General features: G+C 39.9%; 1 protein-coding gene across 1 annotated transcript; it reads right to left on the bottom strand.

Moving 5' to 3' along the window:
• Positions 1–1,913: 1,913 nt before the first annotated feature.
• LOC119915805 (speckle-type POZ protein) lies at positions 1,914–19,407 on the bottom strand. Its single transcript, XM_038735552.1, has 10 exons — positions 19,309–19,407; positions 10,978–11,181; positions 10,744–10,865; positions 8,764–8,915; positions 7,893–8,020; positions 7,621–7,798; positions 7,361–7,416; positions 5,593–5,715; positions 4,524–4,666; positions 1,914–3,679 (listed from the first exon to the last, which is right to left on the bottom strand). Exons 2-10 carry the CDS (start codon positions 11,053–11,055, stop codon positions 3,535–3,537), a joined length of 1,125 nt encoding a protein of 374 aa, XP_038591480.1. The 5' UTR covers positions 11,056–11,181; positions 19,309–19,407; the 3' UTR covers positions 1,914–3,534.
• Between the last annotated feature and the right edge of the window lie 691 nt (positions 19,408–20,098).

Genomic DNA, 20,098 nt, shown 5'->3' with positions numbered 1-20,098 from the left:
CACCAATGTCTGTTTGCATTTAGGAATTGAAGAAATCAATATAAACATTCATTGTGCACAGCTAACAAACTAAAAGAGCTTTTGGCTTTTTCCTTCTCCTTTATTGACTTAGATATCTTTTTTGTGCATGTAATAGGTTTGCAGGGTGAAAAAGTCTACCCCAAAAGGAGTTCCCATTGTGGTGTCCGAACAATAATGCTGCGATGATGTGTTGAGAAGAAATCCGCTTGACACTGTTCTTGGTTATAAAAGTTTATTACATCAAAGAATTCAGCATCAATTACAAGCTCTGCAGCAGCTTGGAGAGTGACCCAGCCCGATGACCACTCTGTCTCTCTGTACATCGAACACAGCTTATATAGGACATGTTTAGGTATCTGCTAAATACCATATAAGGGCACAGTCCCTTCATACACACTAATCTCTACTCCCCCTACCACTGGGTCAGAGGTCAAATTCCTTAGTAGGGTTCACTCTTTGTACACCCATCAATCATTACTTCCCCTTAAGGGTTCACTGTCCCTCTCCCCAGCTGCAGAGCATTATGTTAAACTGTAATGGTCAAATGCACATATGTTATACACCACACCATCTCCCACAGAAAACACTGCTCTGAACTGCCTGAAAACAGCTCGTTTGTAGTCCAGCCTTTTTTTCCGCTTTGCTGCGACGTCACAGCAAAACGCGTCAATGCTTGCCAAACGACTAGTCCGACACGCCCTCAAAAACACCTGTGGAAAAACCCTCTGAGCTGCAGTGACAAGACGTCCGCCTGCTGCCTCTCCTCTCCCTTCCAAACACTAGCTAACCTCCAGGCAGTCAACCGTGATGTAGACAGAGCTCATTTAAAACTTTATGGATGAAAGATACATTTGTTACAAATTAATAACGCGGCACTCTGAAACTCTTGCTCCAGTCTATGTTGCTAAGCTGGTAAAGGGAAGATATAGGCGTTCAGTGCCAACAAAACGTTGCAAAACCTTTTTTTCATTTGAAACAGTGGTTCCCTGAACACCTTGTCGTTTACACAAGCCCACTGCATTTTCCTGCCTTTTTAACACCGTTGTGTTTACAAACTTGTCACAGCTGATTGGGTAACACCTCTGACACGCCCACACAACAGAACAAAACATACCTCGAAGCCCGTTGCACAACCTTGCGAAACATGTCGTCCAATCCGAAAATGTTGCAAACCGGTGCAAAACGTTTTCAGATTGAAATCACCCCTGAGCCGAAGCCGTATTTACCTATACTGCTTCTGAATGGCTTTTCCTTAACTAGGTACTGCGCATGTGCAACTCCCAACCAAGATCTTGTAGAAATGACATGTATCACTACATCATAGGTAACACACAGGGTGAAAAGAGGAGCTGCAGCAATGTGCACAATGTACATTCAATGTGCAAAAATATAGTGTTTTTTGAAAATGAAATCGTGTAAACCTGTTATGATACAACCACCAAATAAAATTATGAACCTGATAATGAGCATAATAAGACCACTTTAAGAAACCTAGTTTTGTTCATAATTAGGTTTATGCCACTGAATGTGGGAAAGGAACTGGAGGTTTTTATTATAAAGTTGCAAAGGTATCAACATTTCTCTCATGAACACAAAAACAGACTAGATAGGGGTTTTCAAAGCCTGAGACTGTGGGTCAAATCACACACATTTAGGCTGTTCTATGTGATCTCCTTTTGATAACAAATGTAATATATTTTCACTTCAATTCAGAGCCTTCCCAGTAAGTCTTTGGAGCCTTCCTGAGGTCCGACTCCCACTTTTAAACCTCTGAACTTGGCCTATTAATTTATTCTGTTCGTACGGAGTGAAACTCCTGTTGTTTTATGTGACAGCTGAGAACAATGAATTTAATTGAAACACATAATTCTTATAAAAATACACAGACAAAGTTTGCATTGCATTCAATACAAAATAGGTGTGGTTTATTCTTTTAGGAACAAAAAATGGCAACAACTAAGTGTCACTTCTCATAACCAGCGATATCTACAGGAAAGAAACAACAACGGTTCCTTCTGTCAATTACCATTTTCCACCAGGTTAAAATGATAACTTCAAATGTATTTCCATGTGGTTTGCCTCGGTGTGCATGTTTTTCACATTCTGTCTATTCTGAACATTAAAACGTGTTCATTTCAATTTTCATTTCCCCTCAGTCTTCATGCCTGCAAAGAAAACATCTGTCCGCTTTTTTTTCCTTTGAATTTTACGGTTGAAAATGCTTTTGTTTACACAGCTTCAAAAACACTATGTGTCTGTACAAATTCCTATGAAAAAAATAGAAATGACAGTTCTGAGGGAAAAAAACAAATACGAAAGCAGTCATAAAAGAACATTAACATGCCTGATTGAATCCTAATGTTATTTCAAAACAATTTCATGACTTTCTCTATTCTCCTCCATTTGTTGTCTCCTTGTTGGTTTGTCCGTTGACACCTTGGATTTTATTTTCTCTCAAGGGCTACAAAGACAAAATCCACACACAAAATACAATTTCCCCAAGAATGACATCCAGTTGTGCGTTGCTATTTTCTGAATCCTCTCTTTACCGTTATTTCTCCCCCCCGGCTATTTAAAAAAAATGATAACAGACGCAGATGAAGCAGAGTCCTATATGGGAGTGCATGTGTTGTTTTTGTCACTTGATGATAAATCTTCTTAAAGGGTACTTGTTCTTGGTAGTCCAGCTGGGTCTTTAGTCCATGAAGCTTGCTTCAATGTGTGCTTGCCTACAGTATTTCTACTTTACTGCTGGTCAGGGTTGACAAGGGGTGACCTGTGACTTTAGTGCAATGTTTCCCAACTTTCTTTGGGAGAATTATTTTGATGATTTGTCCCATATCTGCTTTTTCTGACTAGCCCTTGGTTGTCTTTCTTAGGGGGCTTCTAGTTTGTAACTAACAGTCCCATTTCATCTTCTTCTTCTGTAGTCCTTCCCAGGCCCATGTGTTCTTTAGTTTGGGGGCTTCTCTGACCGCTCTTTTCCAAATGCTAAGACGAAGAGCAAAAAGATGCCTTGTGATAAAATAGACAGTTATAGACTTTATTTATCTGCACTTGTCCTTTAAGCCTCCAAATGTCCAGACAGTTGGCTCTTATGGGGTTGTTGTGTCCAGTTGTTCCTCCCAAACGGATTCCAAAGTAGGAACTAGCAGGATGTCGAAGGATTTCACTTCACACACGGAAAAGAGCACAATGTCAGACCTCACTAAGCCAGAGCCGGGGAGAAAAGGTGAGGGGTTTTGCGGATTCTTTGTAAACGACACTTCATGAGCCCACCTGCCCATCTCTTCCATTGCCTCTTCCTCCTTCTTCATCCCTCCATCTTTAGAAGAGACTACATACAGCAGGTTTGGATGGGCTAGAAGGGGGAGATTTGCGGGAGGTTGTAGGTAGTGTAATAGGTAACAGGAAGGGGGAAGGTTGTCCCTCTGTGTTTGAGTAGGGAATCTGCGTGTGCGTGTGTATGCATGTGTGTGTATGCACGAGTGTAGATGCCTTGCTGCCAGGCTGTTAGGATTGTTTGAGGCGCTTGCGTGGGGGTCCGAGGAAAGGGCACTGGGCCGAAGCCAGGGAGCGGTACGCTTCGGCCACCAGGTGTGGATGAGACGCCACCATGGACTTCCAACCTGCTGTCTCCATTACCTCTGCAGCATGGCTGGAGGACAGGACAAGAGAGAGACAGAGAAACAAAAAATAAATATTAGTTTTTGGAAAAATCTATTTGTATAAATAAATAAATAGGGCTGCATCTAACAAGTATCTTCATCATCAATTTGTCTGATGATTATTTTCCTGATGATCTTACTGGCCAGAACATAATCTGATATTATTTCTGTAAATAATGTAAAAAAAGGTTCTACTAGACAGTTAAGTCTTCACAAGAACAGATATTTTCTTTTAACATCAACTCCTACGGCGACTGTTGCATTACTGGTTGTTTGTAGACAAAGAAAAGCAGCAAATACTCATAATTGAAACACTGGAAGTAGAGAATGTAAATTTTTGCTGATTTTTTTTCTGTTGATCAACTAATCCACTAATCGACTGATTGTTTCAGCTCTATAAATATAGAGAAATGATGCGTCGTGAGTCGTTGAGGGAGGGGAACAATCTAAAGAAATACGTGTGAGCTGAACATCAGCACAGACACATGTTCAGAGTCATTATCACACATTCGTTTGAGTCAACAGAAGACGTGATGGCAGGCCTAGTGAGGAGTCAGGTTGTCCTGATCCCTCTGAAAGCCTAGACATGTATCAGACGGACCACACCGTGAGGGGACATGTGAAATTAAATGATTAACTGTGACACCAAGAGATGAGGCAAGAGTGTGAGACTGAGTCTGGGTACCATCCGTAATGATGCCGAGATAAAGAAGACTGACACAACAACAGAGACAAAATGTTCAGTGGACTCTTGAGGATCTGCGAGTCTCTAAAAAAGGTGCTGGAGACCTAATTATAAGATGACGACGAGCTTTTTTCTGTGTGTGGACTCACTAGTTGATGAAGTCAACGGCCTGTGTTTTAAGCTGGTCGGCACTGTGCAGGTCAGCCAGGATGAGGATCTCGGCAGCATTTTCCACAGACAGACTGGTGCAGAGCGCGTCCTCGCACATGACCTTCAGTCTCTCCAGAGCGTACTGAAAGAGAGGGGACACGAGAGTTCAGTACACTTTCTGTCTCCATCAGCATGCAGGTGGTATTTTCTACGACAGTTCAGGTGTGTATGCAAACACCATTTCAGCGTTCAAAATGACAGTGAAACGTCAGTCTGGCCCCATAGTCTGTCCGGTTTCTAACATTTAAAAACAATTTCATTTTCGATGCTCGACCTCAGAAAGAAAGCGTGTCTCGATGTCAGTCACCCATTTGGTGTCATGAAGGAGTGAGATCAGTGTGAAATCATCCAACGGTTTCTCGAATGGCTTACTGGGCGAACGTTTAATGGAAACTGTGCAATCTAAGGTCCTAATCATAGGTCCTAATGCATCTGGAAGCTCACAGTGTATCCTGCAAACAAAATAATATGCAACTCTCATCACATTAAATACAACCTGCAATATTAACATCTGTAGAAACTTATGGTATGGTCTACAGCAAAGTATTAATAACATTAATAATATAAAATAAGTCAAATTAAAATACCCAAAGTCAAGCAGCCCAAATCAACAGATTCTAACATGCCCAACTCCCGGCTAATCCAAAAATGGGCAAAGAGTTGGAGCGTCGGTGGAGCTGAGGCAGCCCAAATGAAGCCTGGTTGCCACGTACCTGTCACTCAAAGTGGCCATGCCCCTAAGTATGCATTTCTTTATTTTTTATATAATTTAAACTTTACATAAAAATTCACCCCCTGTACAGCTGTCATGAAGACCAAAGCTGTATTTTTGTACCAGGCTGTAAACATCTTTGCTATAAAGCTGGGCATTTTAACATGGGGGTGTATGGGGATTGACTCGCTTTTGGAGCTGGCCTCAAGTGGCCATTCGAGGAACTGCAGTTTTTGGCACTTTCGCATTGGCTTCATTTTTCAGCCCCGGAGGTTGCCGCTTGGTCGTTATATTACCTTGTCAGCCGCTGCCAGCAAGTCATCAGCCATCTTGTCCAAGTTGGGAGCCTTGTCTGTGTAAATGAAGCACATCATCTCTTTGAAAACCTCCGGCTCCACATCGTTAATCTCCACCCGGTTCTGACAGAAACAGACGAGGAATACGAGGTTAATTTAAAGCATTTCACCTGGATGTGAGCTTCGATATATATTTTTTTTGATACCTGCCGATAGCATACCATGAAAACAATAGTTATATATAATCCTGACATTAAAATGAGTGACAGTGAAGAAACAACTTAAGATGGATCCAAATTGAACAGCATGCAATATTATGTTAGGGATGTAAGAAATGACATTTCACATCATGGTTGTATTAGTATAGTATATATATTTCTTTTAGGCTTCCGTGGTTATCTGTTAGACAGCTGCACTTCCTTTGGGGTATTTGTGACTACTATGAAGACTGAAAATTAGGTCATCTTGCGACATTAAACCACTCATTAGATTTGACACTGGTAGATAGAGTTTCTCAGTTTGACTCAGTTTTTTGTGTAATAAATGTGACAAGGATGAAAGTTAAACTACTTGATGAATGCTTCTGGTTCAACATTCAAAACATGTGTAATATTTGTGGTCACAATCCCTAGAGATCAAGTGTGTGCACTTAAAGTAACCAATGCAGAGCACGAAGACATCAAGATCAGTATTGTAAAGTTAATTTAGTTAGATTTTGGAAAATGGTTATTAATTGTCATTAATACCGGACATTTTGTTTCAACTGAAAAACATTTTCTTGCCCTGTATTCCATCCATTGCTTTTCAGACTAAACATGTATGGAGTCCAATCAGTCAAAATTAATAAATGCACACAGAAGGATTGACTAATGCATTTCGGGATGTATTTATAAATGACTCTTTCCAAAAAAAAAAAATGTTTTCAATGTACAAAAATATTTATCGTTGTATATAAATTTAAAATACATTTATACAGTAGATACTGCATTTGAGGAGTGCACATGAGTTATTTTACAATATTGTGCATCGTGTATATTTATGGAGGTAACGTTTTTTGATCACAATAAATGACACCCTCGAATCTATGCTTACATGATTGGCTGAAGCAGAAGGAGCCACATTTGACATATGCTGAAAATTGTAAATCCTTTAAATACATACACACATTCTGTGGATTTCAAATTACATTTATTTAAAACAAGAAATGTGTGTGTGTGCATCAGAAATACATTCGTGAAACTTTTTTGTGGATTTTACATTTGTATGGAACGATCAATATTTTCTTGCAGTCATTTATTTATATATCACAAAATGTGTGCATCCTTCTGTGCACATTCATTAATATTGAGACTAATCTGACATCATAAATTTGAATATGTTAATGACCAAGAGAAACATTTCAATCTTTAAAAAAAGTTTGTAACATAAAATGGCCTTGGTTAAAAAAAAAAAACATCTGGGCAGCTTCTCCTGCAATTTAATTTCTTACAGTCACATGTGCACAAATGAAAAAAAGCAATTCTCTGCTTCTGCCGCTTTGTCAGTGAAGGATGAATCCTGACCCTCAAGTACGGCAGGACAATTTCATTTCAGGTGCACTATCATTCAGTTTCACAAAACAGCTCTGTGCTGCAGTGATTTGACAGCACACAATCCTTCACTCACACGAACCCCTCAACACAGCAGGGAAAATCCGAGCAGTTGAGCCACTGAGGAACAAAACGAATTTATTTCTAAGAATATAAAAGCTTTGGGACCTTGGGCTCACCTTTTTGCTCTCTTCCATCTCATGCTCAAACATGGCGCTGAATACAGGGGAACGTGCTGAAAGCAGTGATATGGAAAGATATTAGGACAACAGCAAAACTGTTAATGTGTGAGTAATCAAGCAACAGTCTGAGGGCAAACTAATACCTACATACATATACAAATCCCCCCCCCCCCCCCCCCCCCCCCCCCACACACACACACACACAGTGAAGCATTTAAAACTGGAGAACAAAAAGTGTGTCTGACTTTGGTCTGTACCTGCCAGGATGGCTTTGTGGGCCTGAAACTCCTGGCCAGCCACACACAGGGAGCAGTCTGTGAAGCGGGAGTTCTCCCACAGCCCCCCCAGCTCATCTGCTAGCCGGCAGTCAGGCACCTTCACCATGTTCATGGTGTTCTGCCCCGATATGTTGACCGAGTCCTGCACCACACTCACCTAAGGGAGAGAAATAAATGAAATGCAACAGTCCAAAATGCATTTAAGACTGCATTGTAATGAGAAAAGATATAAAGAAGACTGGGCAGTGTACCTCACAGAAGAGTGTGAGCTTATCATCAGGTAGGAGACCGTTGGCCTCATCTAGGAGGAAATCTCTCCGGATGAACTTTTTAAAGCCCCAGTCTTTCCCCTGGACAAAGCGATATGCCCTCTGACTTTCTGCAGACAGCCGGGACACAAACAAGTCACAAAGAGGTGAGTCCAAGCAAAGATGCGATTTTAAATTAGAATTACCGCCCCACAGTAGTATGGCGTCTGCCAACCATTCAAGTTGCAATTTACACAGTGGATTTGGCTTTATTATAAATGCTCCGTACTTGTATAGCGCCTTTCTAGTCTTTTCGACCACTCAAAGCATTCACCATTCACTCACATTTATACACTGAGCCTAAGTGCTCAAACAGAAACTAATATTCACACACCGGCGGAACAGCCACCAGGGGCAATTCGGGGTTCAGTATCTTGCCAAAGGACACTTTGACAGGATCCAGGGATTGAACCGCCAACGATTAACCCGATTAACGGGCAACCCGCTCTACCTCCTGAGCCACAGCACAGAGTTATGGTGTTGAATAATGGCCAGGAATTATGATGTCATGTTACAGTGAAGTTGACCAAAAAGTGTTTTGTGAGGTCAGTGACCTTTGACCATCAAATTCTAATCAGTTCATTCATCAAAGTCCAAGTGGACATTTGTGTAGAAATTCCTTCCAGAGGTTTCTGAGATATTGCGTTCATGACAATGTGAAGGAGAACCCGAGAACATATTCCCTCTGGCTGTGGCTATCTCCTGCGCAATGGCATAAGAAGTGCAATCGGGAAATTGTACTCCACTGAGAGATGTTGCATGTAGAATATGACCTCTGTTGCAGTTAAAAGTTTATGCTACCTGGCTGACTCACCCATGGCTTTGGTCTCCTCCCCCTTAGCGTTGAGGATGGAGAACTTGAACTTGGCGCGCACCTCTGCCTTTGGACAGCTGACCAGCAGCAGGTAGAGAGACAGGTAGTCTTTGCTCTCCTCATCCAGGCCTTTAGGATTCACTCGCAAACACCTGATGGTGGTGGAGGGTGCAACAGTTAAGATCTCTAGTAAAAGGGGATGGAGGTAATAATGTATTAACTAATTTTTACTAGTATAAATACACACATATTCATGTTGTTGTTTGCTTTAGTACAACTCAAAAAAATTTGATGCAATCAAGACCAATGCAGGTAGAGATATATATTTTTACTATTGTTGGGATACATGTGTACATTTATTATAAATATAAAATAACCGGTGGTTATTTGCTAATCGACATAATGAGTAATTAAAGCAACATAGATGGTGCACATGTAAGGCAGCTATTAGACAAAGAGCACCGTTTCGTTTTTTAATAAGTTTACAGTAAGTGAACACATTTTTATATTGAAGTGTATCTCAGACTTTCCTCTCTATAAAACAAATTTTAATTTTATATTCTTTTGAGGATTTCAAGGTTTTGCTGTGATTTGTTGCATTGTCAAGTATTACTTCTGAGTTGTTTGCTTGATAAAGGGATCAAAGTGAACGCAGATTAAAAAGACCTTCGTAAGAAAGAATACCAGTAACAACATTCGTTTTGGAATTTGTAACTCTAACCAGACGGGGTGGGACTTTCTAGACGTTTCTCGACAATCCACAATACTGAATATAATACCTGTTTTACACCAAAATTAGCACACATATGCAGGGTTTGTTTAAACGTGGGTGAACCCGCTAAAAACAGGAGACTGACTATTTTCACATTACCAGCAGGCGAGTTTCCTTGTTTGTTTTTCTTTCTGATGTGTCATGTTGAGGGTTGGTAAACAGTAGAAAGCAGCGCGGAAGCCAGTGACACCACCAGCCCAGCGCTGTTAAGTAGACACTCCGTGGCTCTTCATTTTTATTTATACTCTATGGGCTACACACAGCAACCACCGTAACATTGCCTCTTTTCCACTGCTGGTATCAGCTCAACTCGCCTCGCCTCAACTCTTCTCGACTTTGGCCCGCCGTCCTGTTTTCCATTGCAGATAGTACCCGGAGATGGTACCCCTTAATGTAGGTGGTCTGACGACCATCTACACCTACCACTGCCGCGACGTAATGTTTTGACGTGACACACGCGACTCACACACACCAGCGGTCTCTTGATTTAAATTATAATTATATTATAAATTATAATAAAAACATTTCAATATTACTCAGAATGCAAAGAGATGAGCGGTACGAAAATCTTATATAATAAATAAATAATAATAATAATAATAATAATAATAAGTGATTCTCTGACCAATTAGTCGTCTGCAGTGTTGTCACGTCACATTTTAGTATCGCCTCAGCTCAACAGATGAAACAAAAAAAGTACCAGGTACAAGTACAACTTTTCCCTGATGGAAAACCACAAAAGGCGAGGAGAGTCGAGGCGAGTTGAGCTGGTCCAATGCAGTGAAAAAGGGGCAAATGTTACCGTGGTTTCTGTGTGTAGACTGTAGTAAAAATGTAAATGTAGCCGCGGAGTGTCTACGTAGCAGCGCCTTGCTGGTGACGTCACAATGCGGATATAAAGTGGCAGCTGGCAAAGTGTTAGCCTAGCATGCTAATACTACGTAAACATATGGATGAGACATTTATAGACATCTGCAAATAAAAACGAGATGAAAGAGTCACGCTTACATCACTGCCATCATCAGAGTTGGAGCCGATTAATACCCGTGACTACTAAAGAGTCATTTGACCCTGTGAATGTATGCAGATTCTGCCCTTTTACACTGAAGACAAAAGCCAGATGTTAGTGGATATTAGTGGGTTTGTCTGTCCAGTGTAAAAGGGGCTTTGGTATATAATGAAACAGGGCAGCTCTCTTGCCCACCCACCATTTCAGCTTGTCATTGGCCCCGGAAGAGAAGGTTGAGCTCTTGATGACCTCACCCATCTCCTCACGACAGAAGCTGAAGTTGTTGATGGTCCACATGTAAGAGAACTTCACCACTTTGATCTGGCAAAGAAAAAAGACCCTGGGTAAAGCTCAGAGTGCTTGATTTATTTCAGATGAAAGATACCAGTGTTACTGATTAGGGGCTGGCTGATCAACAGTGTGATCATTTTACCTGTGTGTAACACCAGCTCTCGGCCACAGGCCCGCTGGACATTTCCGCAGGGGGAGGGGGACTCGGGACTCTTGACATTGCCAGCGTGACAGAAGGTGTCGGTGGCAAGAGGGTGAGGAGGAGGAATCCGTCACTTCCACAAGTCAATGTTCAGTTCTGACGTCCATCTGCATCAGCGCACGCCAGATGGAAGCAGTTTGCCCCCTAGAAACAGACAATGTGAGTGTGATTAACAGAGACTAGAATTTAAATCTCATCTCCTTAAAGTTTCTTGAAAATCCTGTTGAGCTTGAAAGACATTGTTCTAGCGAAGAGGCAGGCAACCACACAGACACCTTGATGCAACACACAAGCACTTTAACCTTCATTAATCCAGTTAGATTTAATATAATTTAATTCATGGGGCCACACTGCCAGCATTTAATGTTTGTGGAGTTGCGGCTAGATGAATTGTCCCTGACCCACTGGGGGACAGCAGGAGATCGATGGCCCATGCCTGTTCTAAGATCAATAGCCACTGCAATTGCAATTAAGTCTCAAAAATGAACTGTAAATAAACAAGCTGCCTCCCTGGACTGTAGTGGGGGTTGGAGCCAGTGGCCAAATCCAAGGTTCCCAAATTACCTTCACGTAACACAGGAAGAGTGTAGATTTGTGATGTACACTTCCTCCTACACAACACCACCACCACCACACACACACAAACTCTAACAAACCCATACAACAAAACCATGCCCATATTCTCTATGAAGATTATTCAACGCTGATGTCTGGCTTTCTTCAAGACCTTAAACTGGTCAGCAGTGACCATTTAATGACACCAAATATTTTGCACTTTACATAAAATTATGACTTTTGCCTCCTTTTGTTAGATATGGAGCTCACTTGGATGGAAATCACAGGAGAAGCCATGATGCAGTTAAATATAATTATCAAAACACAGTTCTGTAACTGCAGTATTTCAGCGGTCAATAAACTGCAGCAACAAATTGCACTGAGCTACAAGAGTTGACAAAACAACATTAAAGAAATCACAAGGTACACAGTGAGTTTGCATTCTGACAGACATTTCTGGAGGTTTCATTTCCACACATATTGTAATGGAAAGGTTGGTGTAAGGCAGGTCTATGTTGTCCAATAGGACACAGGTGGGTTGGGGGGGGGGGCAGTCTGACCAGGGTTTAGACTTTGCATTAAAACTGTAATAATTGCAAACACCACAGAGAAATCTCCAACAAATGTTAAATCTACAGATTACAGGAGACTGATAATATATTACATGGGTATATTCTATATTTCTGTTATTGTCACCAAATCCTGTGAAAACACCAAAAACAAACAACATATTGTCTGTGTAGCCAAAGACTGATATAGTTTACTCCCTGGTGCCATACACCTCTATTGTTGTTACTAAACACACAACAGTGAGCCACACTGCTGCACTGGGTGACATGGGTGAGTCACTGCAACATAAATATTCACTAGAGCACCACACTGTATTTATCCACCACTGAAAATAGTCCACAACAAATCCACTATTTATCCTGTATAAGTAAAATATTATTAAAACTTCAGTGGCTAGCTGTTTTAGAATTTGTTTGGCTGTTTTTCAAGATTTACAGCCCCGGTAGGAACCAGTGCAGTGAATTGTTGGTTTAGGTCTTTTTAAAGAATTTCGAATTGTTTTTCTTTAACTCACAAATTTTAATTGAGATCACACAAGAAGCATACAGTATTGTTAAAAAAAAACAACATATAATTGCAGTCAGAATATCTGTGTGCTGGGATAGGCTTCATCCACCTGTGACTATAAACAGAATAAGCAATTCAGTGAAGGTAAGGGAGGAATTTAAAATGATGTGCAATGGCTGAGAAATGATGGAAGACATTGCCCCATGAAAATGTTACATTTGGTTTACTGTAAGGCTGAACAATTTTAGAAAAATATCTAATAAAGATTATTTTGATTGATATTGCAGTATGATTTGCAATATTAGAGGGAATGATAATTTTACACAATTATTCTCATTTTCATTGAAAAATAAATTTAAATGATTATGGTGTGATTTCTGCAATCTGTACCAAACAAAGATAGAAGAAGAAGAAGAAGAAGTCTGTAGAATACGTTTTGTAGGCCAGGACATCTCTGGAGCACTACAATATTTACTTTAAAATGGTTTTTTGAAACACATTTTGCTTTTAACAAATATTCAACCTCCTGCGCTTTGAAAATTGCAGTAGGCCATATTGCCAGATTTTGAATAATTGTTCAGCCCTAGTTTGCTAAAAAATTGTTATATTAACCCCGTATTAACAGCATGAACAGGCATCTTTTCCCCTGACTCATACAGGCTCTCCACAATGCCCAGCTGCCAGGGTTTCAGTAGTGGTGAGGACAGCAAGGACAAAAGAAGCGGTTTGCCACCAGACTCAAAGACACACAAATCAGCACTTAAGTATGCAATAAAGGTGTACAAGTACTGTATTGCCCTCTTTTTTTATACCTTTTGAAGAGGATAAGGACAAATTACCCCACGCCGGACACTGTCTCGACAGTGCCAGATTCATAAGACTTTTTCATCTTGCTGCAAGGTCAGCGGCTGAATGCTGTTTTTCACTCCATATAATACTAGTCACTGTCTGTCTGGGCCCTCATACTGTTTTTATTTCCATTTCACCATTCTTTTCTGTTTCACTATTCCTCTACCCCTTCACCCATCTCTAGGTTTCTCTCACACCCGAAGCCTGTAATATCTCCGTCCATAAATTCAATTGGTCAAAATGCAGTGTGACTAATTGTGACGGCTGGGAGGTGAGCTTTCTGCTCCCGGTGATTACACTGAATGAAGGTGATGCAGAGTTACAGTGATGCTGCTTAGAGGCTGCGTGACTTGTAAAATCTGAACAGACAGAAAACTGAACCGACTTTTTAAAGGTCTGACAGGCCTATTCTCATTTTGGCCTATTCCGATTTCTTTCTTTCTAAGAACTATACTTGAGAGCACACTTAAACATTTTTGTAACTTCTCTTTAATGGAAAATTCTTTTATCAGGATCCCCATTAACACCAGCATAAGCATTGGCTACTCTCCCCGGGGTCCATTCAATTGTATGTTCATAAAACAACACTTACTATTAAATAACTTTTACATTTTCTCCAAAACTGCAGCAGGTAAAAAAAGTGCTCCAGGTTAGGCTGCTGGACAGAGCTTTTTTCTACAAATAAAATCCACAGAAAATAAACTGCAGTATTACTTACAATATGTAACTCACGTGATGTAACACTGTTTCCTGGAAAATGACATGGCATGACATTTGTATATTTTATTTGAAAGAATACCTCATCCTATTTCTAGTAGGTTATTTCTTATCTGACCATTTTAATTCTACTTAAATGTCTCCACCTTTTTTCCAGTGTTTTACTCACAAACTACTTTAATCTGCTCACCTTGCTTTTCCCTTCAGACACACCTACACCTGTCTCTCGCTCTCTCTCCCTGTATCTGTCTGCTCTGTTGACTTTCTTCATCATCAGTTTTACAGTTGCCCAAAACACACAACTTCGTGTTCAATTTTTTCACCCGCAATTTCGTTTTTCACAGCAACAGTGATCGAGACCACCGTGGTACTGAATGGCGTTGACACCAACAAGTGTTTTCACCGTTGCTTTATCTGGTCTGTGCTTGTAAAAAACACACTGTGTCTGCATCTTCTAAGCTAATACCAGATAATGTCTCTCTTTGTCTGTTTCTCTGCAAAATGTAAATGTGACCAGCACAGGATCAGATATTTGAAATTGACTGGCCCTGGTCACCAGTCTCGGCCGTTTAAGTGGAAAACTTTCCAATTAAAGAAAAAATAAAAATCACTGGCCGATCGATCAGCCTATCTCTATAATTAACGCCTTTGCTTTTCCTACTATGACTACTACTAAGTCAAAATGTCTGTGAAAAGGGCCTACTGCATACTGTATTCCAATAACTAACTGGAGTATGCAGAGTGATCACACTTACGGGTCAAGTGACGAAAGTCAGGATCCACACAGATGTCATGCTCAAAAGGATATTGGAGAAAGAAAAGGAAAAAAAATTAACTGTGGACCGTGAGAAGGCTTTAGGAACATCTCAAAAAAAAATTCTCCTTTCCTTCTTCATCAAAGCACAATTTGAATCGTTTCCTGTGAGTACAATAACATTTAGTACACTCATTTATGTATTTAAACTAATGGAAATGATGAACGATGGAAAAGGATCTAGTATTTAAATATGGTACAAAGCATGTATTTTGCTTTTAAAGTTTTATGTACATGCAATGGCTCGTACCAAATACATTTAACTTTAATAACTGCTCACTATAGCATATAATGTACAGTATTTGTATGTTGTATGGAACTGGAACACTTCTGTGATCTTCTAAGATATCTTCTACATAGTAACAGTGTAGTACGCAATGACCCTTCTGGATTGGACAGGATGTTCATAGCATGGATAACTTGTTAAAAACTCTGCTGGAACTGAGTGACACTCTGATAGAAGTAGAACTTTTAGTGTGCATATTCCTGTCAAAATGTCTAGATATGTAATGGACAGAGTAGGCTGATTTGTTGTGTTACTAAAGTTATCCAATAACCATTACAAAGTCTAGCCGATATAAAACTATCCAAATCACAAGCTTGGTTCCAAGACTGTCTTTAAAAAAATCCAATGAATGAAGAACCAACCAACCAATCTTCTTGATTCTTTAACAGTGCCGACTGGTAAGATGGAGTGAGACAAGGATAAAGGAAGGGGATGCTGGGAAAGTAAATGAAAAGTAAAGCGATAGAGAAGCCAAATGGAAAAACTGGTGGCGAATGAAAGATGGGCCACCGGCTGTGGAACCATTCGTACAGATAAATTGAAAAGTGGTTAGATGGAGACAAAAGAAAATCAAACCGAGGTATGAGAGAGGAATCAAATACAGATTCTTGGACAGGTGGACTCTGATGAAGATGCACGCTGCATTGAAACAGCACCTTTTTAATGTACGCCCCAGTTTCCTCCTCAGCTACCTATTGACTGAGATGTGAACACAGATTAAACAAATCAGCAAGGTCACTAACTACTGTTGTGAGGAAAACCAATGTGCAATACAAAATCATATTGCGGTTGCAATTATTATTGACAGACTTCTTTATTAAAACAATGTGTATGTTTGGCTGAAATGTAAATAGATAGATCTAGCAAAGTTGCTGCTCAAGGAGTGTTTGCTGTAACTGCAGCTAACACAGTAACCACAGGTGTTGCCAAATCAAACAGCAAAAATATTTAACCAAAATCTATTCAAAATCTAGGATGGAGGAAAGAAAACTTATGAACCCTCCAATCACTGCAATCTTAATGAGGAGTAAGGTTAGTTTTTTGACTGTTCCACATTAATCCATAAAGGCAAATCAGGCTGAACTTCACAGCAACCAAGGTGATATTTGCGGCATAATTAGATATGTACAGCCAAAGAACAAAAATCCATTTTAATTCAAATGTACAGATGTATATCTGTGGAGATATGATACATAAGGTAGCAGTTATGACCACAACGCTTTTTCTCCCCCCTGACTTTTTACTCCCCCGACCAACAAAAAAGGAAAATCGAATCAATCTCTGCTCTAAATTAAAGACTGGAGGTATGTAGGAATGGCGGCATTTCAGATGGCAATTTCCAAGGGGGATGAAAAAATTGCAATCCTTGTCGAAGTGTCAGTGAACACAATGTCTATTTCCAAAGCTTGGGTCTTTGAGGACTGCAGTAAGCCACAGACAAACCTTAAAACTATAATTGGTGCAGGGACTGGGGATCGATTGCACAGCGCGTGTTGGGCCTTGGTGGGAGAGATTTCATATTCTGCCCTTGGTCATGGTGCTCCTCCTTTCCTAAAAACTCAATCTCAGAGAGGTATGAACTATTGATTTTGCTACAGCGATCAGCTTGCCTCGCTCTCATCTCTGACTTTGTGCAGAACCACAATTACATTGAAGGGGATTTGACAGGGCAAAAAAGCATTAGCACCCAGGCTTCACCTCCTGCCTGTACTTCCTCACTAAAACCCTCCCAGCTGCACCGGTCATGGGAGGTTAAAGGGAGGAGGGACCTCAATGCATATCTAATGTCTCCAGTCACCTGGTTCTCACCATTACCCACATTTACACTTGACGTGTTGACCTCTAAGGGCAGTCACTCCTGCAGGCTGCAGAACACTGCAAATACCCCAGTCAATAAAGCTTTTTAAATTGGGTTTTATCTGTGGAGCAGTGGATCTATTCTATTACGATTTCTTTGGTTAATTTATTGGAATTTAAACTTTATTATGAATAAGTGGTTTTGCCATTTTTTTGGAAGTATCGGCAGGAAGTTATTCCTTGGAAACACAATTTCTATTACAATAAATAAACTCACAAACATATTGTAATATTCCACTAATAAGTGTGCTGTTTGAAAATTTAGAAAGTTACCTGGTTTGCCTAAACTTGCCAGGAAACCATGCCTATTTATTGTGGTGTAGGTACCCAGTAGTTTTTCTATGAAGTATTCCTACTAAGCTTTAATTGTAGCGACAATGCTGGGGACTGAAACTCAGGCTGTTGATGCAGGCGATGACAGTAGCAGGTAGTTAACCTGCTATCAATACAGACAATCAACAATAGTATCTTACTTTAAATTAGCTTTTTTCTTTAGCTACCCGTAGAGAACTGTGTGCTCATAAAGAAAGAAAAAAATCAACACACTTATGACAAGGTCTGATGCCGTTAAAATTTTTAAAAGGCACACAACAATTTCATTTATTAATGTCACGGACATGCTCACTACAGATTAGGGCTGTATGATGTTTCAGTTAAAAATCAATAAACAATGTGTGACAGACACTGGTTGTGTAAGACATCATGATGACAGAAAGTCTTTACTTCTAGTACTATTTGTAAATAAAGAAGAGTTCAACTGGATTGTATCAGTGGAAACATCACAAAAGCACCAACACATTCAACATCATAAAAAGCCACCAGAAATACAGAAGTGTCAATATGTTGATACCTGAGCGCTAATAAAACAAAAGTCTTATGACTACAGAAAAACATGGACTATTACTACTACTGTTCCAGTAGGAGAAAACACGTATTAAAATACTTTGCTAACCAGCTATGAAACAACAGTTTGTGACTTTGTTTCATTATACAAATATTTAATCACACGCATTGTCGAGCTGAAAACTGATTTTAAACTTCAGTCGCAGTTCATCATTTTCCTAATTACATTTCTTTTTCACACTGAAAATATGGAGAGCACAACTACAGTGGATTTTACTTTGGGTCATCACACTAAAGGTGAGCTCAGCTAAACTGAGATATGTCTACTCAGTATATCTGGAAGGCAAAGAGAGGGACTCAGGGAAACTTAAAGTGAAGACTGCTTTAAATGTGGTGTGTGGCAACACTGACTTTCAATATAGGCAAAAATATAAGTACTGCAAGACAGTCTTGTCTCACCTCATCACAATAAAGATTAGAGTTGTCACTATATCCTTTAAAATTGCATTCACTGTTCACTGCCTCGGGGTCATACACACAACTGTAACTCATCACCTTCTAAACAATAATAAATGACAGCTGGTCAACTAACCGTTTCTGAGCAGCCTGAGAAACAAAACGATACCACCATGAGCACTTCTTCTAAGGATAAACGCAAGTTACATTCAATTATCCACAACAGTACATTAAATGGTTCTAATTAAAGAGTATGATTGAGGCCCAGGACATGTATCCTCTATTGAGCACAAATACACTATATAACTATGGCCTAAAGTTTAGCCATATCCTACGTTTTTCAATGAAGTATTCCTACTAAGCTTTAATTATAGCGGACAATGCTGGGGACTGAAACTCAGGCTGTGCAGTTGATGTAGGCGATGACAGTAGCAGGTAGTTAACCTGCTATCAATACAGACAACCGACAGTGGTATCTTACTTTAAATTAGCTTTTTTCTTTAGCTAAGTACGCGTACAGAACTGTGTGCTCATAAAGAAAGAAAAAAATCAACACATTTAAGACAAGGTCTGATGCCGTTAAAAGTATATAAATACTGTAAATAATCCAGACAAATTGGTGATAGCACACGAGCTAACCCGATCAGGATGGCTGGCTAGTTAGCCCTGTTAATATAGCAGCTAAGCTAAACAAAAAGGTCGGGGAAATTCTCGCAAAAACTGAAACTTCAATTACGACACAACAGCATTCATCGGGGTATTTTACGTCTTTAGCGTGTATATTGGTGGTTTCTTTTTTATTTATCGACGGACATACCTTCGTGTTGGGTTAAATTGTAACGCTAGTTGCCCGGGATCTTCTGTTGTTTGCTAGCAGGCTAGCTCTGTAGATCTGCCAGACATAGATAGTCTGGCAAAGAGCACCTCCTGCTGTCTCGGGGTAATTTCACAGACCATGACTAAAATGAAAAAATATACTGAATATTTATATCTAATATACCATAGTATCATTTTTCCTTTCCATCTATCACCGTTTCTCTTTCCTACCTGTATGTAATAGATGAAAATGAATAACTAGTAATGGCTCTGTTATGTCTGTAGTTCTTTCACATAGATGTTGTGGCCAGTGTTTAATTTAATCAGCCGACCGGATGAGCCATCGTCTTGTGCGAAGATTATTAACACAGCCTGCCGAGATTAACAGATAACTGTTAAAAGTTTTAATTAAGTTGTACACAGAATTAATCTCTGGATTCATCCTCTCACCCTGAAAGTGTCTTTAGTGCATCTTTAACCTATAATTTTTACAACTTTAAGAGTTCTCTCACAGTATTGTACAAACTTCAAATCTCCATTATTGATTTTTTTTTTTATGCTTTCATTAAAACACATACGGAACTCTGCATGTCATCAAATAATTACTTTGCACCAGCTGGACTGATTCATGATAAGTAATTCTTAGCACAATTTGTCCCATCTAGTGGACAAGGGCAAAGCTCTGGACAGTCTTGCAGGACAAATCCCTCTGCAAAAAATCTTGCTTTCTTTTCAAATGTATATACATAAAAAGCACAACCACGACAGATTTTTTTATCCAAACTCTGACC

The sequence above is a fragment of the Micropterus salmoides genome, unplaced genomic scaffold (assembly GCF_014851395.1).
Source record: "Micropterus salmoides isolate LMB-PRFRI ecotype aquatic unplaced genomic scaffold, ASM1485139v1 Ms_hic_scaffold_21, whole genome shotgun sequence".
Taxonomy (NCBI): Eukaryota; Metazoa; Chordata; class Actinopteri; order Centrarchiformes; family Centrarchidae; genus Micropterus; species Micropterus salmoides.
This window is presented reverse-complemented; position numbering and strand designations above follow the sequence as displayed.

What these genes read in the sequence shown, in the direction of transcription:
- LOC119915805 (XM_038735552.1), bottom strand. Translation starts at nt 11,055, where the DNA reads ATGTCAAGAGTCCCGAGTCCCCCTCCCCCTGCGGAAATGTCCAGCGGG. An exon ending in AGAGCTGGTGTTACACACAG is followed by an intron (nt 10,866 to 10,977) that starts GTAAAATGATCA and finishes TTTCTTTGCCAG; the next exon opens with ATCAAAGTGGTGAAGTTCTC. An exon ending in GCCAATGACAAGCTGAAATG is followed by an intron (nt 8,916 to 10,743) that starts GTGGGTGGGCAA and finishes CACCACCATCAG; the next exon opens with GTGTTTGCGAGTGAATCCTA.